The sequence below is a fragment of the Myotis lucifugus genome, unplaced genomic scaffold (genome assembly GCF_000147115.1).
Source record: "Myotis lucifugus unplaced genomic scaffold, Myoluc2.0 scaffold_0, whole genome shotgun sequence".
Taxonomy (NCBI): Eukaryota; Metazoa; Chordata; class Mammalia; order Chiroptera; family Vespertilionidae; genus Myotis; species Myotis lucifugus.
The window spans coordinates 44384253-44412078 of NW_005871048.1; the positions used below are offsets into that span (position 1 = coordinate 44384253).

General features: G+C 38.5%; 1 protein-coding gene across 2 annotated transcripts; it reads left to right on the forward strand.

The window, feature by feature from the left end:
* SGTB (small glutamine rich tetratricopeptide repeat containing beta) lies at positions 1–26170 on the forward strand. 2 transcript variants are annotated; one of them, XM_006081399.3, is made up of 11 exons: positions 1–113; positions 1244–1365; positions 5063–5166; positions 6691–6760; positions 8909–9008; positions 15109–15213; positions 19278–19416; positions 19521–19583; positions 23668–23705; positions 23946–24029; positions 25380–26170. In XM_006081399.3, the coding sequence occupies exons 2-11, from the start codon at positions 1266–1268 to the stop codon at positions 25489–25491; spliced, it is 915 nt and encodes a 304-aa protein (XP_006081461.1). In that variant the 5' UTR covers positions 1–113; positions 1244–1265; the 3' UTR covers positions 25492–26170. The 2 variants fall into 2 exon arrangements, with proteins under 2 accessions (XP_006081461.1, XP_023607168.1); XM_023751400.1 differs by lacking the exons at positions 1–113; positions 5063–5166 and having other exon boundaries at positions 1252–1365; positions 25380–25543.
* The last annotated feature ends 1656 nt before the right edge of the window (positions 26171–27826 follow it).

Below are 27826 nucleotides of genomic sequence, written 5' to 3' on the forward strand. Positions count from 1 at the left end.
GCGGCTGGCAGAGCTGCGATCGGGAGCCAGGCTCAAGCCCCGAGGACGAGGGGCGGACGGACCCGCCGACGGACACCGCGGGCCCGCTGCCACGGTCTCGCATCCTCCATCGGGTAAGGGGCTTCTGTCTGGGAAGGGTGCATCTCCCGCCGCCCGGACGGGGCCTGCACCGCGCACCCTGCAACATCGGTCAGGGCGGAGGCGGGCCCGGGTACCGAAGGGAGGAAGGAGGAGGTGCCCGTGCTCTGGGGAGAATGAGGAGAAGCCTGGAAGAGGTTGGACATTTCCATTCCCCTCTGCACCCCTTTCCCCCCCATTCTTTTCTCATCTTCTGCCCTGGGGCCTTTTTTATACTTGCAACCCCACGGCCTAGAGGCGGGGCTCGCTTTTAAAACAAGCACAGAAATAATAAACATCCTAGCGGTGGGTACCACACCCTGGCTTTGAATTAGGGACCGGGGAGCAGATGGACGATGCGATTTAGTGGAAATAAGCCATTAATGCCGGCTGGCCCTGCGCCACTGTTTGGATGCGATAGTATTCCATGTGAATGAACATGACCCAGAGCTTCCAGCTTGTCCACGAGAGCACAACTACTGCAGAGAGCACTGGTCGGTGTATAGTATCCATCGACTTGGGCAATGATTTCCTGACATGTCTGGTGATTAAATACGAATGCCATTTTTTTATTAAGAATGGCACTCAGTGATTGAAAACCTCTCGTTATTATACTTCCTCAAATACCTGTCCCAGCCTACAAAAGTAGGCGGGGTGTAAATTATGTATACATTTTTAAAATCTCATGGAATAGAGGAAGATGCTTAGCGTGGATCAGCTTCTGAGTCAGCAGTATGAAATCTCCCTCCACTTAGCCCTGAGGCCTTTGGGGGGATTTCTATCCCTGTAGCTCTACCCCAATCCTTATCTCTATCTGTACCATGCATACTGGTAAGATAGAGTGAGATATTCAGTGAGAGTCAAAGCTTAATGTTATACACGTTTTGAGAAAAACTTTACTTTTGCGAGGTTTATGCTTTTGCAAGATATAAGTGAAAATATATAATGCATGACCATAAGAACACTTTATGCTCACCCGACTTTAAAAACAGAAAGGAGTGAAGGTAATACAGATTTTAGTTTTTGCTTTTTACTTTCAGTGTCATTTATAACCTTTGTCGTTTATAACCTTTCTGGCTGATTCTTTAAAATATCTTAGTTCAGTGTTTTCCTTTTTCTTAACAAGGAAAAGTACTGAAACTTAAAAAATGTCATCTATCAAGCACCTAGTTTATGCAGTTATTCGTTTCTTACGGGAACAAAGTCAGATGGATGCTTATACTTCAGATGAACAAGAAAGTTTGGAAGGTAGGCAGCTGTTTTTATGTTCATTTGTATTATAATTATAAATAAAAACTAAAATAGCTGTAAGCCTGGCTTTATGACCTATTATAACAAAATCAAAATAGTTTGTTACCTTTCCAGAAGAGAGACCTAACCTCAGGTAATCATGAGTTTCCATTCTCTGAGGCTTGTGTTGTTTGTTTTCATTAACAAGATAAGAAGACTATTGTTTATTTACTGAACAGCTATTATATGTCAGAACTATGCTATTCCTATTGTAGGGAATTTTTCTTCACAGTGCCTGCTAAATTAGTATTATCCCCAATTAACAGATAAATAAATGAAACCAGGTTAAGTAACAGAACACAGCTAACATGTAGCAGAGCTGAGATTTAAATCCTGGTTCCTCCTCCGAAGATCTTGTTGTATCTTCTTCTTAATAGGAAAGCATTGAGTTAAGAATCAATGAAAATACCTTAGTCATTATGAAAGCACCATGTAAAAGTCTAATAATTATATCATATTATTCTCTGACAACTTCCCATTTGGGGACTTGGGATGAGAGGACTGCACCCTTGTTCTCTGTGAGCTTTAAATAGTAGATTCGGTAATCTGTTCAATTGAGCAGGACTTGCATGATAGCATCACATGCTTCCTTGACAGCATCTTCTCTGCTTCATGTTTCTCCATTATAAAGGTACATTTAGTATAACCATAACAAGGCAGAATTCTGCACATGGGCTTGTGGAGGGTCAATGAGCCCAGCTTCCTTATGGCCTAGAGACTTAATTATTGCAATGAGACAGTGCATTTGGGAGAACATAAATAACAGTACAATTTGAATTTCCCGTCTTGAAGCTGTTTCTCCTATAAAGGGGACACATCTATTAATTTTAACAAGCACTTCCCTTGTGAATATGCGTTTAGGAGGTGGGGATGAAAATTGGGCCTTTGCTCTAAAACTGCTTGCAGTCGGTGGGATGATGTTTTTCCAGGCGGCAGTGAAGGAAGCAGGTGACACAGTTGGAGAACGTTGCAATCAGTCCATTTAATATTAAGGTTGGTTAGAGTATGTGAAGGGAAGGTGACTGGTTACCTAAGGAGGGTGTTGGTTATGGCTGCTCTGTAGCAAACAGGTAAATGCAGTCATTTACTAAAAGATGTTTCTTCTCTAATCAAAGGCAGCATCATACTTTTAAGGGCCAGAAGGAAAATTCAGTTTAAAAAAACACACAAAAAAACAAGATGTTGTATCCTATTTTTAGAATGGTGTTCAGCCAAAATTATGTGCCTTCAGCTGTTTCTTATACATGGCACCCGGAAATGGTGCCAATTGTTTTTGACCAACCCCTATTTTTGATTCTGTGAGTCTAATTTTATTGACTATGAGATCATGTGGAGATGTCTGCCCACCTTCTAGACATTTAAAAAAGCCTTAGAAAAGAAGCTTAAGTTCTGGTACCAGCTTTACCACACAATGAGCTGGTATATTCTTGGCTTTGAGCCTTTCCTTAGTTTGTTTCCCACTCCTAATGGTTGCCATCTCCTGACAACTACTTCATGTTTTGAGCGTTGTGGCTCCTGCTCACTGTCACTCTCTCTAGCACTACTCCTGTCTTCATTCTTGGCATTTGCAATATACTCACAGCTGATTCTTGCAGTTCCCTTGGCTCTCAGTTTCTTGACCTTCTTTCCTCCAGTGATTTGATTTCAACCACTCACTCCCTTGGTCAGACCCTCAACCAGTAGTTCTCAACTCAGGGTGATTTTACAATGTCTGGAGATATTTTTTACTGTCACAACTGAGGAGCTGGTATTACTGGCACTGAGTGGATAGAGGCCCTGGATGCAGCTACAATGCACAGGATAGCCTCCCAACAAAGAATTATCTAGTTCAAAATGTCAGTAGTGCCAAGGCTGAGGAACTCTTCCCTGAACTTCACCACCTTGGCATTCCCTCCATAATCTCTATCTTAATAATTTCATTTGACCACGATTGCTTGTCTTGCCAGCTCATTCCCTCTTGAATCCCTCCCCAAACAATTCTTCTACCTTTCCAAGGCCTCCAATCTCTTGACCCCTTACCTTTTCACATCCCTCTTCTTACCCAATTTAAATTCCATAGTTGATCATTATAATCACACTCTTGTATATCCCTCCCTTTCTTGCAAAACCCAACCTTGTTTAAATCCAGTTCTTCATCTACTCTTTCCCATATCCATGTGAATGTATATAGATGGAGCAAAATACAACCTTGCTGACTGGTCCCACTTCAAATTCATGATCACAAGAGACAGAAAGAGAGAGAGAGAGACATCAATGTGAGAGAGACATCAATGTGAGAGAGACACATCGATTGGTTCCCTCTCACATGTGCCTTGACTGGGAATCTAACCCAAGACCCTTTGGTCAGAGGGCTGATGCTCTAATCACTGAGCCAAACAGGCCAGAGCATGGCCCAATGTTTTTAGTGCAAGTACAACTGAAGTGTAAGAACAACTGCTTGGGTCCTGGCCAAATAGCTCAGTTGGTTAGAACATGGTCCCAATATGCCAAGGTTGTGGGTTCCATCCCCATTCAGGGCACATACAAGAATCACCCCATGAATGTATAAATAACAAATCGATGTCTCTGTCTCTCTGTCTTTCTCTCTCTCCTTTCCTCTCTTTAAAACAAACGAAAAAAGAACAACTACTTGGCAGAAGTAAAAATGGGGGGGGGGATTGAGGGATAGGTAAACAGTAGATTACTAGTATTTTCTATCTAAAAGACACTTTGACATTTTGTAGTTGGTAACTTATAACTTCCTTATTCAGTCCCTTTTCTAAGGAGATTGTTTCTGTGGGTAGTAAAAGTAATAATGCTTTTTTCTTGATAGATAATTTTCTCAGGAACACAGTTAATACATAATGTATCATTTAAAAGTCATGCACAAATCTGAGTGAATCTATTCCACACTGTCTGGAAGTACACTTGACATTTTGGCCACATTCTTATCTTGTTAAGCCAGGAGAGCATTCCTTTTTAAACAAGAGCACTAGAAGGATAAGAATCTGCCTCCATTCCCCTCAATGGGTACTTGTAGAGAGGACAGGATATGCTTTCTTCACTGTTACTGCCCTAGTTCAGACCCCTGAATTGTTTAGACCATTTAAGTGGGAACCCACTGGTTTTCTGCTTTCATTTTTTCTCTTAGCTCCCTTCCCTCTCTAATCCATTCTCAACCTTCCTACCAGACTTCAGTTCTGAACACAAATCCAGTTATGTTATTCTCCTAACTAAATTCTCTAATAGCTCTCCATTTGCCCACAGCATTAAGTCCACATCCTTTACAAATGTTGTTTAAGGTGTCTTGTCATACAACAACAGACTTCCTTTCTAGTATAAGTGCCCACCATGTCTCTCCACCCAGTCCATACCCGGGTTATACACCAAAAGCAGATAATGACTTGCTTCAACAACATATGATGTAATAGATATATTGAGAATTATATTCTAAGTAACGTTTTTCTTAAGTGAGGAATAAGAAATCAAGTTGTCTTCCCTCAATTGCTGGTCTATAAACAAAAATCTCTATTCAGCTCAACCTTATGTTCTGTGATCATAAAGGCTGAATTACCACAGATGGCAATAGAGCGCAGATTTCTACAAAAAAAAAAAAAAGATTGTTTCTTTTTTAGTTTGCTAACTTTTTTTTTTCACTGTTAAAATTTGTCTCAAGTTGCAATTCAGTGCTTGGAGACAGTTTTTAAAATCAGCCCAGAAGATACACATCTAGCAGTTTCACAGCCTCTGACAGAAATGTTCACAAATTCCTTCTGTAAGGTAAGCTGTCATTGTCTTCTCATTAGTATCTGAGTTAAGTTCGATATAGTATTATGTTGGATTTGTTCACATATGAGGGGTCAGGCCTATAAGTAACTAACTTCTTTCTGGGTATAAGACAGTCCACATGGATATGACTTGTGACCTAAAGCATAATTCTTTTAATGTGCTTTAGATTTTCTTATTAGTAGTTATTCTCATCCTCTCGCCTTCTTTTATATTTAATACATCTTAGTTGACTTTTTAAGTCCTTTACAGTATCAGAGCATTTTTAGATTTCTGACATCTGAATTGACATTCTCCTAAAACATGGATTATAAGTTGAAAACAAAAGGTTTAATGTTTAGGAAGTACCCGCATAGAAATAGATTCATCAGAAATTGAATCATCATTTTGAAGCAGATGTAATCAAGTTTGGCCATTGATGGGCTCTTTAAAACAGGGAAAGGTAAAATAATAAATAAAATAAAACAGGGAAAGGTTCAGGGTCAATGTGCAAAACTAAGATTGAAACCCAATTTTTCCGATTCCTCCTTCTCACAAGTGTCTCTGGTTCCTGGCCTCTTCAGGAAACATGGGCCATAAGATTGTCTGAAAAAGTTTAAGTTTAGTGAGTTTGAGGCCCACAGTAACGTCCCATTTTTTCATTACATTTTGGTGCCTCGTGAACTTTTGTTTTTCTAGCTCTGTGCTCAGTCTTCAGTACAGAATGGGGAACTGGGGAGAAAAGCTGAAGATCATTTAAAAATGGAAAATGTGTGTGTTTCCAATGTCACTCAAGATAGTTGTAAATTTTCATTTAGTTCATAAGTGCCTTTGCTTTAAATCTTTTTAATGCAAAGAGAGTTTGAGGATGATAGTAGGTGCTAAAAACAGGGATTTTATACTGTTTTTGTCTTATGGTAAAATTAATATATACTCATTGTTTTAAAAAAAGTTGGACAATATGGAAAGACATAAAGAAGAGACTGAAACTTTTATCTCCAAATATTACAACTGTTAATCTTTTGTGTGTACCCTTCCAGTCTTTGTTTTTTAGACTGTGTGTATGTGTGTGCACATATTTAAATAATAGGATCTTATAATAAATACTTTTGTTGGTAAACTGTGAATTTGGCTTACTAAGATATCTCTTAGGATATTAAATATTATATTTCAAAATTTTCACTAATATAAGCAATCCCTTGAACATATTTCTATTCCTATTTTTCATATACTGATTCCATTTTATGTCCATGAAGTAGGATTTCTGGGTATAGGGAAAGCAAGTAAAAAACAAAATTTCGATTCACAGTTGCCCATTATCTTCTAGAAAAATTCCACATATTCTTTCTCCTAATAAAAGTAAAGGCTTTCCCCTGTTCTTGCTAACACTATCATTTAGGTGTTAGATTTCATGATGTGGAATTACAGATGATTTACTGTGAAATGGGTAAATCAGTCCATTATTACATTACTTATTGTTCTATTGGATGACTCCTAATGTAGCTAAGTGGAAGTATATTAAATTTTTATTTATTTCAGAATGACATTCGGCCTCTCTCAAACTCAGTACCTGGAGATGTGGGAAAAGCTGACCAATTAAAAGATGAAGGTAAATATTTCATAGCAAAATTATTTACTTGGTAAAACTTTCTGAAACAATGAATAAGATTCTGGTTTATACTGTGAAAGAGAAATGAAAGTGATAGAGAAGAAATCTAAAAGTATAGAACGGTTTGTGGCTTATTTCAAGAGAACCAGATCTGTTGTGTATAAAACATGCAAAACAAATAACTTAAGGGTCATCACTTGTAACTGTCTTTGTGTGTACTCTAGGATCCCAACTTCTTCTTTATGCTTAATCAGAGATGAAGATAATTGTCAGTATTATTTTAACTTTTGTATATTTAGTGATTTTGAGTTCTTTGAAATTTTTCTTCTAACCAACTAGTACCTTCCTGAAAATTGCTTTCAAATATTTTTGTGTGCTTTGCTTCTGAAGAGCGACAGAAAGAGCAGATGAAATTAAGAAGAGTTCTTTGTTGTTATTCCCTGACACGTCACAGAAATATTGGCATATTTGATAGGGTTGTTTTGATAATTAAAGGAGACAATTTTATAGGAGAGTGCCATGTAACTATAAAGTGCTGTGCAATGCTTAGTTATATTTATCTTCACAAAATTCATCATTTATGTCTTAGGTTTTGCATATTACATATTTTGTAACTTGAAGCTTTTTCATCAATATGTATAAATGTATTTATACATGTAGTATATGTATATTATTGTATCTATACATTTGAGGTGGTTTAGAAGAAAAGACATACAATAGGTTTTAATAATAATAATAATGTAATGATAATAAAACACCATCCCAAGACAAAAAGTTCCAATGGAAACAAGGACATCCAAGTAACTCAGAAAACGTAAATCTTTTACATGGAAGAAGCAAATTTCTTTAAGTACCTCAGCTAATGTAGTTAACGTCTTACTTAATCATAAAAGCTATGTATTCTTCTTAGCTGTTTTAAAAGCATTATATTCATTTCTTTTTGGGTGTGGGGAGAAAATTAATTTTCTTAACTTTAAAAAAAAGCCTTATTGAGCTATAATTCACATACCATTGCAATTTACTCCTTTAAAGTATATAAATTCATTGGTTTCTAGCAGATTCACAGAGTTGTGTAGCATTCACCATAATTACAGAACATTTTTATTGCCCTCCAAAGAAACTGTGCACCCATTAACAGCCACTCTGTATTCACTTCTGACTTAATTTGCAGTAACTTTTTATGATTTTAAGTGCTTTTGTCTACCTGCATTTGATTTAATCTTCCTGTTTCTGTTCCTGCAAAGAACAAAAAACAAAAATCCACTCCTCCTTCTCCCATTAATTAGCTAATCATCTATTAAAAACAAACCTAATAGGAGAACTTCTGGTTTAGAGACAGCTGGAGGAATATTAGAGTCTTTTGGGATGTAAATCCTTTCTCCTAGTGTTTTAAAATTTTTAATTTTTTAAGAATCAGATCTTTTTTCTCTTTAATGGAATACAAAAGATAGCCACAAGAAATCCCATTGTTAACCTAGCTAAATTATTCCTGGTGTATCTGCAGACGTTCTTCCTGAAAATCAGTACCCTGTGGGCTAGCCATGGATCTGAAATTTTGTCTTTTTAGAGATTAATGTCTAATAAGCTCCTTTTCAAAAGAATCGGTGTCTGGAAGAGATAGCATACAAAAGTATTATCTGCCAGTAACATATTAGCATGATTAGCTTTACAGCTTACCCACGCAGCCGTGGTGAGGGCTTGGCTGCTCAGCAGATGGACGTTTTGACAGGGAAGGAGCAGAAGGCCAGGTCTAGGTTGAGGTGACAATTGAGGAGGGTGCTGCATTAAGATGGGGTGGCTCTAAAGGAAGGGAAGAGATGAAGATAAGGAAGGTGGGAATATATTAAATTTTTCCATGAGGTAATCATAATTGTTGCATTTACTCACTTATTGAAGCCTAAATTTTATAAGATATACCGGTACAAATATTAACTTTATTAAGACTCCACATTGTTGAAATCATTCAAACACACTGAAGACTAAGGCATATCAACTCCATTGTACAATATAAAATTTATCTCCTATGTTACTGAAAAATCATGTCGATCACTTTCATATTATTGGAGTTTCTGTGATTAAAATTTATCTTTCAGACTTTACATTTTCCCGTATATTGTCTTACTGTACCTACTGATTACTTTATTTTAGGCAATAACCACATGAAAGAAGAAAATTATTCTGCTGCAGTGGATTGTTACACACAGGCAATAGAACTGGATCCAAATAATGCGGTTTATTACTGCAACAGGTAAACTGGCATAATTGTGACAGGCTTACAGCTCTAAAGCATTTGCATTAATAGCTCTGAAGGAAAACTATAAAATTCATGGATAAAGAAGGAAAACAATAAACCCCAAACTCATACACTTTCCATTAAAGCAACCTCTGTTACTAACCTCTTGGCATATTTTGTTTGGTGTGTTATCAATTTTAGATTCAGCTTTATTCACTAGGCAGATCATTAATATGTTCTTTTATTGAAATCCGTCATAAATATTATTTAAGTTGATATAAATTAGTGTATTATTACCTCTTCATCTTTTTTATATTTCTAGCACCTATCATTGTGGTGGCAAACACTGTATTCTTTTACTAAATGGATAAAGTATCTTAATTTACTTAACTGTTGACCTACTGGGAGACATTGCGGTTCTTTCCTATCCCCCAATATTATAAAGCTGCAATGAATATCTTTCTGAAATTATTATTATTTTTTTTTTAGACTTTGGATTTATCCTTGAAAATTCACCCAGGAGGTCTAACAACATAAACATTTAAAAATTGTTGATGCAAATTACAAAGTTATTCCAATTTCTTTGAAAATATTCTGAAAATTAATTTCCTCTCCTAGGATTGTATGAGTGTACATGTTTTTACTACACCTTTATTGTTATTTAATATTGTTATTTTCATAGTAATTGTTTTAATTTATATTTAATTATTGCTGAGGTTGGACATTTTTCAAACGTTGGCCATTTGTGGTTTCCTTTTTAATCTAAATGATCTTTTTGTACCTGTGCCACGCCTTACCTGTGTGCCCTTACACTTCTTTCTTTCTATCCTTGTTCTGCCCTTTTAAACAGAGGCCTGTCTCCTATAGGCTGCCTTTTTCAGGCTCCTTTGTCCCCTGAGTTTGGGCTGGGTTCAGCTATGGGAGGTGCTGGCAGGAGCCTGGAGGGCAGAAGGAAGGGAGAAGTTGTGGCATTTCTTCCCCTCTTTTGACATCAGGGTGTTTATCCAGCAGGGGCTGCTTCTCATCCTCGTGTCTAGCTCCCACCCAGAGTCCCTGCTATCCCAGCTTTTACCAGGTGATGTTGGGTTTTTGGACTCTGCCGTTCATCCTCTGTTTTAGGAAGTAACGGCTTCCTGTTACTGCTAGTCTCCGGATTGCTGCACAGCCTCCTGTTTGGTCCCTCAGCTCTTTTATCAGCCGTGTAATGAATTCGCTGCACTAAATTATTCTGTTTTAAATATTGAAGTCCCAATAGAAGTTTCTGCAATGATGACAGTGTTCTCTATCTGCATTGTCCAATACAGTAGCCACTAGCAAGAGTTGCTCTTGAGTACTCATAATGTGGCTAGTGCAATTGAGAAACTAAATTTTTAATGTTTAGTTAATTAATTTAATTTTGTATAGCTGCATGCGGCTTGTGCTACTATACTGGTATGACCGTTTTAACCAATCTGCAACTTTTTATAACAGAGCTTAAGCACCTTGTAGTCATTAGGTTCGCTAGGATTTGTACTTGGTTTGTTAAATTTGGAGTTGAATCTCAGTTTGGCCACTTACTAGCTACGTGACCTTGGGAAGCCACTTAAGCTTTTTGAGCCTCATTTCCTTGTAAAATAGAGATAATAGTAGTTGTGAGGAGTAGTAATATAAAGTCCCTAGCATAGTCCTAGGCCAGTGATGGCGAACCTTTTGAGCTCGGCGTGTCAGCATTTTGAAAAACCCTAACTTAACTCTGGTGCCGTGTCACATATAGAAATTTTTTGATATTTGCAACCATAGTAAAACAAAGACTTATATTTTTGATATTTGTTTTATATATTTAAATGCCATTTAACAAAGAAAAATCAACCAAAAAAATGAGTTCGTGTGTCACCTCTGACACGCGTGTCATAGGTTCACCATCACTGTCTAGGCTTTCAATATATGTTTCTTTCAGAAACCATCTAATTCCTAGTTGTAGGAACAGGATTTTGGTATAATTTATTTATGCATAATAAATACAGGGTGGGGAAAGTAGGTTTATAGTTGTGAGTACCCAAAACACAGAGTTTATTCTGGTATTGCTATTTATTAATTATTGTATTATTTTCCATACAAACAACTGTAAACCTACATTTGCCCTCCTCTGTAGTATGGGAAATGTAAGGTACCTGTGATTTTTCTGCCTTATTTTTCATAAAAATAGAGTGCAAATAACTCATGCTCTTGCTCTAACAAGCTAAAGAAAGCAAGGTTGCCTGCAAACATGGTGACTGACTGTAGTGTTATGCTGGAATTTCATTAGTTATGCCCTGATAACCAGACAGCAGGGGCAGACAGCCCAGACCACATTGTTATTCAGTTCAGACACTGGCATGTTTGGCTTCATCTCACAAGAGATTCAGATGTAGCCTGACTTCTATTCCCTTTTCCGGCCTCAGAGGTCTTTCTTTTGTGAGCTGCACAAATCTGCTTTCATCCTAGCTTGCAGTGGGTGATCTGAAGCTAAAGCTATCAAGATTGAAAGTCATCCTCTTCTCTCTTCCACCCACTCTCCTTTCTGGGTCTGACTCTTACGGCTGTAGTCCTTGTTTCATTATCAGTATCGAAGGCCAGCAATCAGGGCGTCTTCTGCTGTTTCCCTTTTACCTCCCCAATAGCTCATTTGTTCCCTCCTCCTTTTCCATCACTGCTCCTTAGTCCAGGCGATTAACTTTTGCTAGACTAGTGGTTTACAGTTTCAACTTGCACTCCCCACTGCCGTCTTCTGCCCAAAGGATCTTTCTAAAATGTCAAGTTAATCATCTAATTCTTCCTTTCTGTTCACTAGTTCTAAATACTTTCATGATTGAATTTAAGCTCCTCAGCATGATACATAAGATCTTTTATAATCTGGGCTCTTTTTTTCTTTTAACTTTATTAGCTCTACTTTTCTTCCTTTCCTGTTCCTCTTCTCTCTACTCTCTATGCACATGTAATATGAAATTTACTGACTAAAAACATACCATGTTAGGACATCTCTCCATGCTTTTATGTACTCCTTCCTCTGCCTAGAATATTTCCTGCCTTATCTAATTGGTCAACAACTGCTAGTCATCCTTCAAGACCCTGGTAGGGATTGCTTCTCTTGGGAAGACTTTCTTAATTTCTTCTGTCCGCAACCTCCTGACCATGCCCCTACGCCCTTTCCTGCCACATCCAATGGAGTGGTGCTGTCCAATATGGTAGCTCCTAGCCACGTGCAGCTGTTCAAAATGTAAATTAATTAAAATTAATAAAATAACAAAGTAATTAATAAAATAAAATTGCACTAGCTTATCTTAAGTACTCTTTAGTCACATGTGGCTAGGCGTTACTGTACTGTCTAGCACAGACAAAGAACTTTGCTATCATGGGAGTTCTAGTAGACAGCTCTGCGTAGGGTAAACCACACCTTTCCGTGTTGTCTTTTCCTTTGATACTTCCATTGTATTCCTCATACTATTTATTTATTTACATGTCTATTTCTCTATTAAACAGGGAAAGATTGGAAGACAGAGATATATTTTCTCCATTTCTGTATATCTGCCTGGTTTTGAGTTCAGGGTTTAACATGTTATAGATGTTCAACAAAAGTTTGAGTTGAATTGATTCAGTGAATTTTATTTTTTTTTATTTTTTTTTTTTAAATATATTTTATTGATTTTTTACAGAGAGAAAGGGAGAGAGAGATAGAGAGTTAGAAACATCGATGAGAGAGAAACATCGATCAGCTGCCTCCTGCACATCTCCTACTGGGGATGTGCCCGCAACCCAGGTACATGCCCTTGACCGGAATCGAACCGGGGACCTTTCAGTCCGCAGGCCGACGCTCTATCCACTGAGCCAAACCGGTTTCGGCGATTCAGTGAATTTTAGAAGGGAGATTGCCTCAACTTGAAGACTTCTAATGTGAAGCAGTCACATGGCAGCATGTTTTATATATGTGTGTGTATATATACTATTTTCTCATATATGTCTATAAAGAAGAGCTTTCTTAACCTTTCTCCTCTTTCCACTTTCTTTCTCATTCCCCTCCCCTAACTTTCTGAGCATAATTATAGACTTGTGAATTTTTAAAAATTCACTAATTGGTGTGTTATAATAAATCATCGTAATTGTTATTTTCTCCCATATTTGGCTAGTGGGAGTTCCTTTAAACTGCCCTAGATGTGAGCTCAGCTATTTCTACAAGTAGCCCCTGCTCCTTTTAACAGAGAATGGTGTTTAGAAACCAAGATCTGGTTGTAAGAGGTGACCATTGCTACTGAAATGTTATTGCTTCTAGGTCCTTTCAGTGGACAGAGCTAGGAAATATGAAGGTTTTTTTTTAAGTCATCAATTTACACAGATAACTTCAATTTACATTTCAGTGTCATAGAGATCTCCCTTGCTTCTCCCATTTTACATTTGTATCTCTCTTCTCCCGGAACAAAAACCCTGTTTTCCAACTCATCAGTATCTTTACTCATCAGCTCTATCCTTCAGTTGGTATTACACCAATACTACAACACTAGTAAGTCTAAGTAAAGTTCAGAATTTCTTTGAAATTTTTTTGTCCTTAGAATATATCTCACTAAAGGATATATGCTTGAACGTTACTTGAATTCTTTTTCTAAATATCCAGTTAGAATAATTTGTTTCTGTTTTATTCAGTATGAAGGTTTCTTTTTCATCCTTTCTCATGTCTCATTCCCATTTCTATCCCATCTACCATGTTCCCACCAGTCCTCTATAGGATGAAAGACTCTAGAGGTTTGACTTCTGAGCCATGTAAATGTTTCCCTTAAAATTAAACAAAAAAGGATGATCAATAAATAATGACTCTATCCTTAATAATGCTCTTTGCCTTATGTCTGGTATTGTTTCTATACCAGTTTTCTTTTCCTAGGTTTTCAGTTTGCCTGATTTTCTTTTTCTACCTTCTTTAAACTTCAACTTATGTGTGATTATGTGTTTTTTTAAAAATATTTTTTTATTGATTTCAGAGAGGAAGGGAAAGGCAGAGAGAGATAGGAACATCACTGATGAGAGAGAATCATTGATTGGCTGCCCCCTCATGCCCCACACTGGGGATTGAGCCCGAAACCCAGGCATGTGCCCTGACCAGGAATCAAACTGACCTCTTGGTTCATAGGTTGATGTTCAACCACTGAACCATGCTGGCTGGGCTGATTATGTTTTAAGTGATATCTTAAGTATACAATTTGAGAATCCTATTTTCACCTAGGCAACTTTGTGATTACTTATGTATTTGAATTGTTTTTTTGCTATGTTATTTTTTGGCTTCTTTTCCTCCCTCCCCCTTTTGTGTGTGTGTGTGTGTGTGTGTGTGTATGTGTGTGTGTATGTGTGTGTGTGTATGTGTGTGTGTGTCTTTTATTGTGTTGATTGAGTTATTTTTACTTCGTTTTCTTTCTAATTATTTGAAAGTGATACACTTTATATCTCGTCTTTTAATGGTCATCCTTGTCACACTATTAGTTTGCATCGAGTATTCAGTCAAATAGCTATACCTCTTTTCCATATTACCTAACAAAACAGGTTTGTTGAAATCTGTATTTTCACACGTAATTTTTTTTTAACTGAAGCTGAGGAGACTGTTTATTCCCTCCCCCACAATTTTATAATCTTAGTTTGAGAAGTAAGGGTCTCAAGCATACTGTAAGAAGAAAGGTTGACAGGGAATTGGACTCAACCCAGGGATCTAAGCATGATTGAGGGCAGGAATATTATTTTAATTACTGCTCTATCTATTATGCCTAGAAAAGTGTCCGTGCTTTAGTAAGCCCTCAATAGAGATAATAGCATTCTCAGTTTTCTGTTTGGGCAAATCAAAAAGGCAATAAGTAGATAGATCAGTTGTATGGCTTGCATATTTTGTCTTTCCTATAGCAAAACGAACAGTGAAAGGCAACTTTCATAATTTCTCTGAATTTTGTTTCTGTGTGTTTTTTCATTTGATTATGGAATTTTCTTAAGACAGTTTGATTTAGATGTTTCCTGGGAGTGATATACAAATTGGGACAAGGAAAATGTTGTTGTATTAGAATCTGAAAATCTAAATTAGTATCTTGAAGGATGCTTATAACAAAAAACTCTCTTCTTTTTCCCTTAGGGCTGCTGCTCAGAGTAAATTAGGTCACTACACAGATGCAATAAAGGATTGTGAAAAGGCAATAGCAATTGATTCAAAGTACAGCAAGGCCTATGGGAGAATGGGGTAAGTTCTGGGAGAATGTTCAAAGTAGCACCAAGTTGTATCAGATATGCTGTTCTTACTGGCTTGATTTTGAATTTCCTGCTTAATATTGCATCTTCTCAACTTACAAGAAGATAAATATAACACTGAGTGAGGAAATGACTGCAGTTTCTGTGACTTGGGCGAGAGGTGATTGAAGATATATGAAGAATGGTTGGTTGGTGGAGAATATCATATAACCATAATGAGTAGACTCACTTCATGTTGAAGACACAGATCTCATGAGCACCTAGTATTTTGGGGCGGACAGTCCTAATAGATATTTCCTTCTAAGCTCACCTTACCACTCTGAGTTGAGTGCTTCACACCTACTCTTCTCTCTTCAAATTTTCTCTCCATCCTCCATGGTACTCTTAGCTGATGATATTACTTTATACTTCATTGAGAAAATGGGTGCATTTAGAAGAAAAATAGCTCATCTTCCTGCTGCCAAATCCACTGATCTACTTGCATTTGTATTTACACAGACTGCCTTTTCTCCTGTTAAAATGGAAGGGTTCTTATCTAAGACTGGTGCCTTCATGCATGCTTTAGATCTCATCGCTTTGTACCTTCTCTAGGGCTTTACATTTGTAATCATCTGCTTTATCTTTGGCAACACCAGTTTTCCTGTCTGTAACAGCGATAATGACTGCATGTGAAATCGTCAGGGAATCATCCATTGGAACCATTGGAACCATCCTTGCACACAGCTACGTCATTTGTCAGTTCCTTTCTCTACAAAGCCCCTGATAGCAGTCTGCACTTCCTATCTCATCTTCCTCATCTCTCATTCTCTCTTCAGCTCATTCTGATAGGGCATTTGTCTATATCACTCAACTGAGAGCTCTATTCAAGGTGACCAATTGTTCATATTGTGCTAAGGCCAAAGGGCAATTCTGTATCCTCACCTATCCACCTTTTAGTATATTGCATGATTAACTTATTTTGAAACACTTCATACTCTAGGTTTCTGTGACGCCACACATCTTGGTTTTCCTTCTACTTTACTGTTCTTTCCCAGTCTCCCTTACTGCATCTTCCTTTTCTACCAACTCTAATGGTGCACTTCAGAGCTCTGTCCTCTCCTCTGAGGCTGTTGTCTGTCTATTCTCTCTTCTGTTTTCATCCTGATGCCTTTAAATTCCACTTAAAGTCTATATTAATTATTCATGGGTTCTGTATTTATGAATTCACCTACTTGCTAAAAAAATTTTGATAACCCCAAAATCAAGTCACTGTGCTTTTGTGTTCATTCAGTTTGGTGAAAAATTTGAGTCACCTGATGTGCAAGGTCTCAGCTGAGGTGCATAAGGCCATACTCTGCCTTTTTGTTTCAACTCTCATGCTGTAAACAAGTGTCCTTTTTGCAGTTTATTTAATGCTATATTTTTTGCATTTTTGTGTCTTTTGTTGTTGATTTCCCTGTTTACAATGGACCCAAACATAGACTGAAGTGTTGAAAAGGGTTCCTAAGTGCAAGAAGGCTGTAATGTGCCTTTCAGAAAACATACATGCTAGATAAGTTTTGTTCAGGCATGAGTTAGTGCTGTTGGCTGTCAGTATGATACTAATGAATTAATAATATATACTAAATAAGGTTTCTTTAAGCAGAATCACATATAAAAGAAGATCATGTATCGATCATTTGATGAGAATGTTGTGACCAAAACCTCACAGGAACTTAACCCTGTATTTCCCCTAGGAATGATTGTTTAGTATTTCTTAAATCAGTGTTTGTGGGGACTTTATATAGCATAACTACTCTGAATAATGAGAATCAACTCCATATGTTGATGGATCTCTTAATTTACTGTATATTTTAAGTATATGTCTGAATTCCATATCATATTAACTTCTTTTCATCCGTTTATATGTTTAACTAGAGGGCTGGTGCATGAAATTCGTGCACGGGGAGAGGGGACTCCCTCAGCCTGGCCTGCACCCTTTTGCAATCCAGGACCCCTCAGGGGATAACCAGCAGTCAGACATCCCTTTTGCAATCTGGGACTGCTGGCTCCTAACCCCTCGCCTGCCTGATCGCCCCTAACCGCTCACCTGCCTGCCTGATCCCCCCTAACCACTCACCTGCCTGCCTAATCCCTGTAACCGCTCGCCTGCCTGCCTGATCACCCCTAACCACTCACCTGCCTGCCTGATCACCCCTAACCGCTCACCTGCCTGCCTAATCCCCGTAACCGCTCGCCTGTCTGCCTGCCTGCCTGATTGCCCCTAACTGCCTCTGCCTGCCTGCCTCATCACCCCTAACCACTCGCCTGCCTGCCTGATCATCCCTAACTGCCTCTGCCTCAGCCCCTGCCAAAAGACGTCTGGAATGACATCCAGAAGGTCATTTGGCTGTCCGGTCTAATTAGCATATTATGCTTTTATTATTATAGATAGGCATTTTAAATTTAACATGCCCCAAACAGGACTCTTATTCCCTTCTTTAGTCTTTCCCATTTCAGGAAATGTTACCATCATTCACCTACCAGTGCTTGGGTCAAGCCTAGGGGTCATCCTTTATTCTTATTATACTTGACACATCTATCAGCAAGTCCTGTTAATTCTAGTTTCCACATACACATATCTTAAATTGAAGCATTGATTGCTACCTTGTTTATAACACTAGTCCAAATTGACATCTCTTACCTGGGCTACCACAGCAGCTTCCTAACTGGTTTCTCTAGTCCCCCATCCCCCCAACTAACACCCCGTGTTGAACCTCTGCAAAAAAGCCAGAGAGAGCTTTCCAAAGCATAAATCAGATCATGTCGCTCCACTGCAACGAGAATAAAATCCAGACTCCAAACCCTAGTTCTATATTATCTGGCACCTGATTACTCCCTGACATCACCTCTTTCCACACTGCTTTCTGTGCTCTTTCCTCATCAGCCTTTGTCCTGTTCCTGGAGCATACCTCACTCGCTGGCTTGGTTCCCAGGCCTTTGTGTCTACTGCTGTTTCTATTTAGCATGCTACTCCCTGATCTTCATATGCCTGCTTTCTTCTCATCATTCAGGTCTTCTTAGTGTGGCTGCCTTTGAGCAGCTGCCCTATTCATTTTCTTAATATTACTCTTTTTTCTTTGCATATTTACTGTTTGCTTTCCCTAGGTAGAATGACATTTTCTTAAATTCAAGAACTTTACCTCTTTCATTGTGGATTATAAAATAGTGTCTGGTGCACAGTAGGGCTTCAGTAAATATTTATTGACTATTGATTAACTGAGGACTTTGATGAAGCATCTTTCAAGTTGACTGGTAGAAAACTAATTAGGGTCTGAGAATTTTTCTGTTGTTAGGCACAGTATTTTATCCAGGTTGGAAGTCTGTGAGGTAAGCCAGCTGACTTAGTTTGTTAAAAACAAAAACCTCAATACTATATCTCCATTTATACCATTATTGTTTAGTTCTGAAGTAGTTTTCCAATAAATACATTCTAACTAGGTGGAGGAAAACAAAAATTAAATAACTAAATCTGTGACTGGGGTTATAATGTCTTAAGTTGTAAAGGATGCTAATTTTATCTATTTAACAACTAACATGTCTTGTTCAGGAGTGCCCCACAGCCTATTTTTATTTTTTAAGGTGAATTGATATTTATTGTGACTCTGTCTCTGCTAGAACATAGGAAGAGACATTCTGAAGCACAAATCTAGTTCAGAGTCCTTAAAATGAGTTTAACACCATGGAGTTACATGACCACAGGACGGTTAGTTAGCTCGCATCTATGTGGAGTTTAATCATTCATAAAGCAAGTTATTTCACATATGGAAGGGGGTAGGTAAGGTTCATTCCTAAGCATTAAGTTCATGGTTAATATAAGCTAGCCAAGATTGTCAGCAAGCAGAATGGAGAATCCAGACTTACAGAATCTTGGAAATAGAAGGAATTTTAATGATACTCCTGTGAACCATAGTATAATGAATAAATTAAGTGTAATTTGGATTCTAGTTGAATACCAAGACAGCTGTTTGACTACATTTGTGATATCTTGATATTCTTTAACCATATATTTTATACCCATAACTTTATTCTTTTCAGGCTGGCCCTCACTGCCATGAATAAATTTGAAGAAGCAGTTACAAGTTATCAAAAGGCATTAGATCTTGACCCTGAAAATGATTCCTATAAGTCAAATCTGAAAATAGCAGAACAGAAGTTAAGAGAGGTATCCAGTCCTGTAAGTTATTAATGCTGAATGAGTGAAATATTTTCTGTCATTCACAATTTATTGTAATCAGATTGTAGTGGTTAGAATAATCCTCATATATAATTCTTTTACAGACAGGAACTGGATTGAGCTTTGACATGACTAGCTTAATAAATAATCCAGCCTTCATTAGTATGGTAAGTATATTTCCTTTTCTGCTTTGCTGGCTCTGTTTTTCATGAAGCAATATAGTTTTTTTTTTTTATTTTATTAAATTTTTATTGTTCAGATTACATTTGTTCCTCTTCCCCCCCCCCCCCATAACTCCCCTCCTTCCAGTTCCCGCCCCACCCTCCGCCCTCACTCCCCACCCACTGTCCTCATCCATAGGTGCACGATTTTTGTCCAGTCTCTTCCCGAATCTCCCATTCCCCTTTCCCCCCCAAGAATAGTCAGTCCATTCCCTTTCTATGTCCCTGATTCATTATAATCACCAGTTCATTCTGTACATCAGATTATTTATTCACTTGATTCTTAGATTCACTTGTTGATAGATGCATGTTTGTAGTTCACAATTTGTATCTTTACCTTTTTCTTCTTCCTCTTCTTAAAGGATACCTTTCAGTATTTCGTATAATACTGGTTTAGTGGTGATGAACTCCTTTAGCTTTTCCTTGTCTGTGAAGCTCTTTATCTGACCTTCAATTCTGAATGATAGCTTTGCTGGATAAAGTAATCTTGGTTGTAGGTTCTTGGTATTCAGCACTTTGAATATTTCTTGCCATTCCCTTCTGGCCTGCAAAGTTTCTGTTGAGAAATCAGCTGACAGTCGTATGGGTACTCCCTTGTAGGTAATTGAGTCTCTTTCTCTTGCTGCTTTTAAGATTCTCTCTTTGTCTTTTGCTCTTGGCATTTTAATTATGATATGTCTTGGTATGGTCCTCTTTGGATTCCTTTTGTTTGGGGTTCTCTGCGCTTCTTGGACCTGTAAGTCCATTTCTTTCACCAGGTGGGGGAAGTTCTCTGCCATTATTTCTTCAAATAGGTTTTCAATATCTTGCTGTCTCTCATCTTCTGGCACTCCTATTATTCTGATGTTGGTACGCTTGTAGCTGTCCCAGAGGCTCCTTACACTATCTTCACACTTTCGGATTCTTTTTTCATTTTGCTTTTCCAGTTGGGTGTTTTTTGCTTCTTTGGTTTGATTCTTGTGCTCCTCTGGTCTGCTATTGGGTATAATATTCTTTATTTCAGTCCGTGTATGCTTACTTTCTAATTTCTTTATCGTAGCATCGAGGGTCTCATTAGTTTTCGTGAGGCTCTGCTCAAGTTTATAGCAAGCCCTCAAAATTGCGATTCTTAGCTCCATATCCTCCATTTCTGTCATGTTTTTTTGTCTCCGCATCTTTTATGCTTTCTTGGTGCACCCCCTTGTGGTCTTTGTGTGCAGTCTTGTTCTAGCCAAGCCTTAATTGTTGTAGTTAACACTAGAGGGATTTGACCACCAGGCCGACTGGCTTAGGAATCAGCTGTGTGGAAAACTTCAGTCCTCTGGGGAGGCGCTAGTCCAGCCTTTGCCTGAGGCGATCGGCAAATGGCTGTGCGCAGGGTTTGGGCGGGGCGGGCTCAACAGGGCGGGGGGAGGGAGCAGCTATGGCTGCTCTCAGTCCGTCCCCAGGGGCTCTGCCTCTCTGTCCCCACAACGGCTGCAAACCTCGGACAGTACCGCTTCTCCCGTTTGAGTCTGGGTCCCTAGAGACTCGCCCGGATCTGTAGCCCAGAGTCTGAGACTCACTCCTGATTGAAAACGACAACCGCGCCCTCAGCCACCAGCCCGCTTTGCGCGCGCACCGCCGCACCACCGTACCTTTAAATTTTCCACACTGCGCCTCCTCAAAGCCTCGTAATGCTGTTGTTTTTCCTTCTAGTTGAAGAGTCTCTCCTCAGCCAGCCTTCCTGTGGTTCTGGGTGATGTCCGTTCCGTCTTTTAGTTGTATTTTTGAAGTGGTTGTTCGAGGCAGCAAACTCCGGTGTTTACCTATGCCGCCATCTTGGTTTCTCTCGAAGCAATATAGTTTTAACACATTTTAGAAACAAATAAGGGAGCTTTTGTAGCGGCGGAGGTGGTGGTGGTAATAGGATGGTGATGTAATGCTATGGCTGAGATTTTTAACCTGCCTGTGTATCTGTTTGTGAGAAAGCCATGGATAGACTTCAGGAAACCAATGGATTCCCTGAAATTGTATATGAAAACTTGTGTACAAGTGGCTATGTGCATTTTTTTAGGGAGAGAACCATATTTTTCATTAGATTGGCACATGGATCTGCAAATTTACAAAAGGGTGAAGACCACTCTTATAAGAAAATGGCCCTAGGAAGATATCTAGTAACTGAGTTCTGAGGATTTGGTTATTGTGGTTCCCTATGCTCTCCTTTCAGCATTGTCTGCTTCCTTTCTATTTTAATTTGACTTTTTAGTATAACCTATAATAATAAAAGCGTAATATGCTAATTAGACCAGACAGCCGAACAACCTTGTGGACGTCCTTCCGGACAAAGCCCCAGCAGCCGGGGCTGAGGTAGAGGCGGTTAGGGGCGATCAGGCAGGCAGGCAGGCGAGCAGTTAGGAGCCAGCAGTCCTAGATTGCGAGAGGGTGCAGGCCAGGCTGAGGGACCCCCGTCCCTCCCCATGCATGAATTTCATGCACTGGGCTTCTAGTTCATATATAAACTCCATTCTTCAAACCAACAATATTACTTATAGATCTTTTTGAAAACACACATGCTCTGGTATATATAAACTCTGGTTTAGTGCATCAAGGATGTTACCTGGGTATATAAAGCTCCTTGGGTGACTGTATACTTCTGGCTGAGAACTAGACTACCAGATGCTATGCCCCTTTAAGGCAGTAATACTTCTTTGTTTCCTTCAAAAAATGTCTTGCATCCACTACATCTTCAGCTGAATTGAAATACAGATGGCGCATTCCTAGTGAGATAAAAAAGTCTTTTTGAACAATTGGTAGGTTTGTAGCAATTGGTAGTTTAAAATTGTTAGTTGAAGTCTTTGTAGACAGTAGTTGTCTTTTAATCACTGATCCTAAATGAGGCGTTGGGAAAGCCACCACTTGCTTTTATTACCAGAAAAATACTGTTGAAGTGACTTGCAAGTAATTCAATAACTCTTGAGTCTCAGGATTGAGGCCAAATTTAAGATGGTCTTGCTACCTAACTAGTAAATGTATGTCTCTTTATAGGTTTTGTGACATTTTTGAGCATTGTTACTCATATCTAGGCCTCAGGTTATGCTATTATAATAGGATGTGAAAATGGATTTCAGTTTCCAATTCAGCTTATCCCTCAAGATGTTTGAAGTGAGGTGTGAGACTATCATACAGGAGGAGCAGAAGGTGGAGCTTAAAAACACTTTGTGTGACATTCTTAAAAAGGGTCAGGTTGATAGAGATTAAAAGAGGATTTGGGGGGACAGCTATTGGAGTTACTACTGTCTACACCAGTGATGGCGAACCTATGACACGCGTGTCAGAGGTGACATGCGAATTCATTTTTTGGTTGATTTTTCTTTGTTAAATGGCATTTAAATATATAAAATAAATATAAAAAATATAAGTCTTTGTTTTACTATGGTTGCAAATATCAAAAAATTTCTATGTGACACAGCACCAGAGTTAAGTTAGGATTTTTCAAAATGCTGACATGCCGAGCTCAAAAAGTTCGCCATCACTGTTCTACACAGATTGAGGCTCAATGAAAAATTTACATGAATATTGTTGACTAAAAATTTGAGGCAAAAAAATTGTTTATGCTTTCAAAATGTAGTTTTAATGTATATGTGTGTATAAATACAACTCCCCTCCCCCTTAGCATGGCAAGAATGGAAGCTATTAAGCCCATGGAATCAGGTCACATGTCTTACAGTACTCTTTTGAAGTGAAGCCTCTCCAGTGTAGGAGATGCTTTATACTTTTCAAGTTCCTATTTCTCCATTTGGCTTTATTGATCTGATCAGTAGTAATAAGTTAATATCTGTAGTTTATCTTGTTTGTAGTCTCTCTACCCTTGCAAAGTATTTTAAATGCCATCATTTTCTAGTACCTTTTTTATATTCCCATTCACTTTATATAGCACACTAAAACTCTACAGAATGTTAGTACACACATGGTTTAGCTTTCATTTTTCTGTTTTTTTGAAAAGAAATCTTTGTTAAAGATCCCTAAATATTAACTGTCTTTAATGGGAGATGCCATTTTTGAATTTCAGGCAGCAAGTTTAATGCAGAATCCTCAAGTTCAACAGCTGTAAGTATATAGAACGAGCATACTACATTTCCCCCTTCTAATTGCAAGCTCCTAATTTGAGCACATCAGCTCCCAAATGAAAAAAAAACTACCTAGACTGCCAGTAATTGGCACTTAAAGTCACACACATTTAGCCTAATGCTTTACATGATGTGGGTATATTTAATTCTTTTCCTTGGCCAGTATCCTCCTTGTTAAGACTATATGCCAATCCAGTGATTTACCTCTTGCCTACTCTAGAATGTCAGGAATGATGACAAATGCCATTGGGGGACCTGCTGCTGGAGTTGGGGGCCTAACTGACCTGTCTAGCCTCATCCAAGCGTAAGTGTTACTTGAAATAGAAATAGTAAAAAAGTGTTTGCCTTACAGTTTTTCTGTAGTTAAAATAGAAAGTTTTTAAAAGTACTTTATGTTTTATAGTTTGTCTCTAAAGTGAGGGGATCAGGACTTTTTTTTCCAATCCTCTCCCTAAGATGTTTTTCCATTGATTTTTAGAGAGAGTGGAAGGGAGGGAGGGAGGGAGAGAGAGAAACACCAATGTTGACTAGATGCCTTCCGCATGCAGCCTGACCGGGGCCGGGAATCAAGCCTGTAACAGACTTATGTGTCCTTGACTGGGGATCAAACCCACAACCCTTTGGTCCTTGGGCTGATGCTCTAACCACTGAGAAGCTGGTGGAGGCAGAGGCTTTCCTTTTGAATTTTTATCATTTACTGTTAGTATCAGTGGCCTCACTAGATTAAATTTAAAAGTAGTTCATAAGTTGGGATTTTCAGACTGAAGGGCAGGAATCCACTCAAGAAAACTGTTTTTCAGCAGATTTGAATAGCTACTCAAGGATGGAGATTGAAGTCAAGTAGCTACTCAAAATCTGCATTGACTTAGGTAAACATATATATTTAAAAATCAAATTTTACATATATACCAATGTTCAGACAATCTAGGACAGAATTTTATCCAAACTCTTCAGTGCATGTCATCACTAGAGGAACTTCTTGCATCACCTCATTTCTTCACTTCCACCAAGTGCTTAAAATAGTCTGCTCCTTGAATCTGTGTGATGCTGTCACTGCAGATTTTACCCGAAGCCACAAGTATTGATTACTGTTTTGTAGTCATGGCCATGTGACCCCATTTGCAACATTGCATTTTCAGAATGATCTTTAAGTGGCATGATTAGAGCAATGTCTAACGCTCCCAATTGCGGGTCACACATCAGGAATCGTATTAAATTTCTCTAACTTTTTAAAAATTAGTTCTATTCAGTGACTTCTATACACATCCCCACATGGGTGTACCATCCTGTCATACGGAAGACTATTAAAACTTGACTACAAGAGCAAATACCTTGTAATATGTTTGAGCACACACAATAAAAGCACATACTTTTGGACCCTTTGTTTATTCGTGGTTAGGCACTAGAGGGGGGTGGATTCCCCCAATCTAGGACCTTTTTGGCTTGGGTGTTTTGCCTCTTATAAAGAACAATGCCTTTTAATAATGCTATATGGAGGCAATGGTAAACTTGCAGATACTACAGTTGTGATTCTAAAACTTGTCTTTCTAGAACTTCCCTTTGAGTAGCACCCACATCCTTTGCAGTCCATTTTTATGGGTATTGTGTGACTGGGAATTCCCTTATTCATACCACTTTGCCCTTTCACTTCCAGGGGACAGCAGTTTGCTCAGCAGATACAGCAGCAGAATCCTGAACTCATAGAGCAACTGAGAAATCACATCCGGAGCAGGTCATTCAGCAGCAGCACGGAAGACCACTCCTGACTCTAGATTAGGGATTCTAGACTGGAAACGGTTACTGCTCTGAAGTGTTTGCTGTAGATAGTGGCCAAAAAACAAAAACAAAAAACCTACAGAATACATCCGTGTAGACAATAGGTTTATCACAAACAGACTTCACCGTAATGTGACTCCTTTGTAAATGAATGGTCACTCAACAGGGTTTCATTTTCACATCTTCATCGTCATATCTGTATGCTAGACTTAATAGCAGTAAGGCTGTTTATTGGTGAGCGCTCTGGCTCCCAATTCCCTTCAGCAAACTTTCTGAGAGGGAGATGACCAAGAGGAAAGGTTTCACGTGCTGGGTTAAGAGCAACGTGCTTGCCAATGAGCAGCACGCCTGGAGAGAACTTTGATATCTAGGTTTAGCCTTGAGAATGCCATCAGTGATGAATATATGTCACAGGAGCCAGCACTGTCTTTAATGCTGCTCATTTTAATGGGTGGCAGGGAGGCATCAGAGCTGGTAGAAAGCAGAATTTGGTGGAAGGGTTGTTTGAAAAGAAAGAATAGATGCTGTGAATGTATAGAAAGTGAAGGTAGGTAGGATGCTCAGGTTTTTGCCTAGTTTTTAATTAATCTTGCCTGTAGTTTGGTATTTATAACATTAGCATGGCTAATTATACTATGTACATAATAAAATACATTTAGAAATCCTTAATGGTACTGGTTAGGCCAGTTGTATAACTATTCAGTTTAACTAGCACAACTTCCCCAGTGGTGACCTTACCATGAAAACTCTCAAATATACCTACATTAAAATAAGCCAATGGCTTGGCTCTTAAGTTAAGGATTTTCTAAGTGGCATTTAATTATGTCTGTTTTTTTTTTTTTTTTTTTAAAAACACCTCAGTAATTATTTGATAGAATACAGAAAGCATCTGTCATTAACAGTGCTTGTTCGTGTAATCCTCTGCTATGATTTGGTTTGGCATGTTGCTTTTATGCTTAACTTAATTTGATGCAACTTAAACATAATAGGGGATTTAAAATATTACATTTAAATTAGAATACATATTAGTGGAGAGAAGTGGCATTGTTCGGTATTAATGGCACGGCTCTAACTATAGTGATGGAGGAGGCTGTTCTAACTGGAATTTCTTTTGTTTGTTAATTATGAAATAGGTAAAGTTGGGCAGACACATGATGTTGCAAGTGTTGTGAGAAAAAACTGTAAAAGTTAAATTAGTAATACTGATAATAGTCAGGGCATTATTAGAACTATTCTCCTCAAAAGAGAATAAAGTTTAAAAACCTTTTTCTCTCTTTCCCTTTGTGAGATTAGACTAGTGGTTCTATAGTTTCACTGTAAGAGTCACCTGGTTTATTTGCTGAAAATGCAGATTCAGGACCACACTTTCAATTTTTATTTAATAGGTCCTGTAAAAAGGCCCAGGAAGCACTATTTTAAACAGTACGAGGTTAGAGATTTCTCCTCAATTTGACCAGCAAATACCTAAACCCCACTCTGGGCTTAGGCCACAATGAAGACTTAAATGAACCTACAGTTCTGTCCAGAGAAGAGAAGGACTTAAGTCTTAGGCTCTCTGAATTAAATCTCCTCTATTCCATCTAAACCAATATAATTTTTCATAAATTCAGCTCCTAGTGTCCAAGGATTATACAGAATGAAGGACTAATTATATGAATATGATGACATTGATGAAAAGAAAGCAAAGCTGATCCTTAATTAAAAATCAGTCAGTTATCCAGTGTTGAGTAAGAAAAAGTTTCTAGCATAGCTATCTTGAGTGCATTAAAAATGCTTTCAGCCCTGGCTGCATTCAGTGGTTAGAGTGCCAGCCTGTGCACCAGAGCAGCAGTTGCCAACCTTTCGGACCTCACAGACCACCAGTGGTCCGCGGACCACCGGTTGACGACCGCTGCACCAGAGGGTCCTGGGTTTGATTCCTGGTAAAGGGCACGTACCTGGGTTCGACCCCCCCCCACCCCCCCCCCACCCCCGCCGTCAGGAAGCAAGTGGCAGGCAACCAATTGATGTGTCTCTCTCACATCGATGTTTCTCTCTCTTCTCCTTCCACTCTCGCTAAAAAAAATCAATGGAAAAATATCCTCGCTCCTTGGGTGAGGATTAAAAAAATGCTTTCAGATTGATAAACTAGTAAGCCTCTAGCTCACTGACTAGGGAAATAGAGAACATACAAATCAATAATGTCAGAGGTGAAGGAGGGGATATCAATGCAGACATTAGAAAATACCACAGGATCATTAGAAAATACTACAACCAACTTTAGGTCTATATATTCAACAATATTAACTTAAAAAAATTTTTTTTGTAAGATAGCTAAAGCTCACT

What these genes read in the sequence shown, in the direction of transcription:
- SGTB (XM_006081399.3), top strand. Translation starts at nt 1,266, where the DNA reads ATGTCATCTATCAAGCACCTAGTTTATGCAGTTATTCGTTTCTTACGG. An exon ending in TCACAAATTCCTTCTGTAAG is followed by an intron (nt 5,167 to 6,690) that starts GTAAGCTGTCAT and finishes TATTTATTTCAG; the next exon opens with AATGACATTCGGCCTCTCTC. An exon ending in ATCCAGCCTTCATTAGTATG is followed by an intron (nt 19,584 to 23,667) that starts GTAAGTATATTT and finishes TTTGAATTTCAG; the next exon opens with GCAGCAAGTTTAATGCAGAA.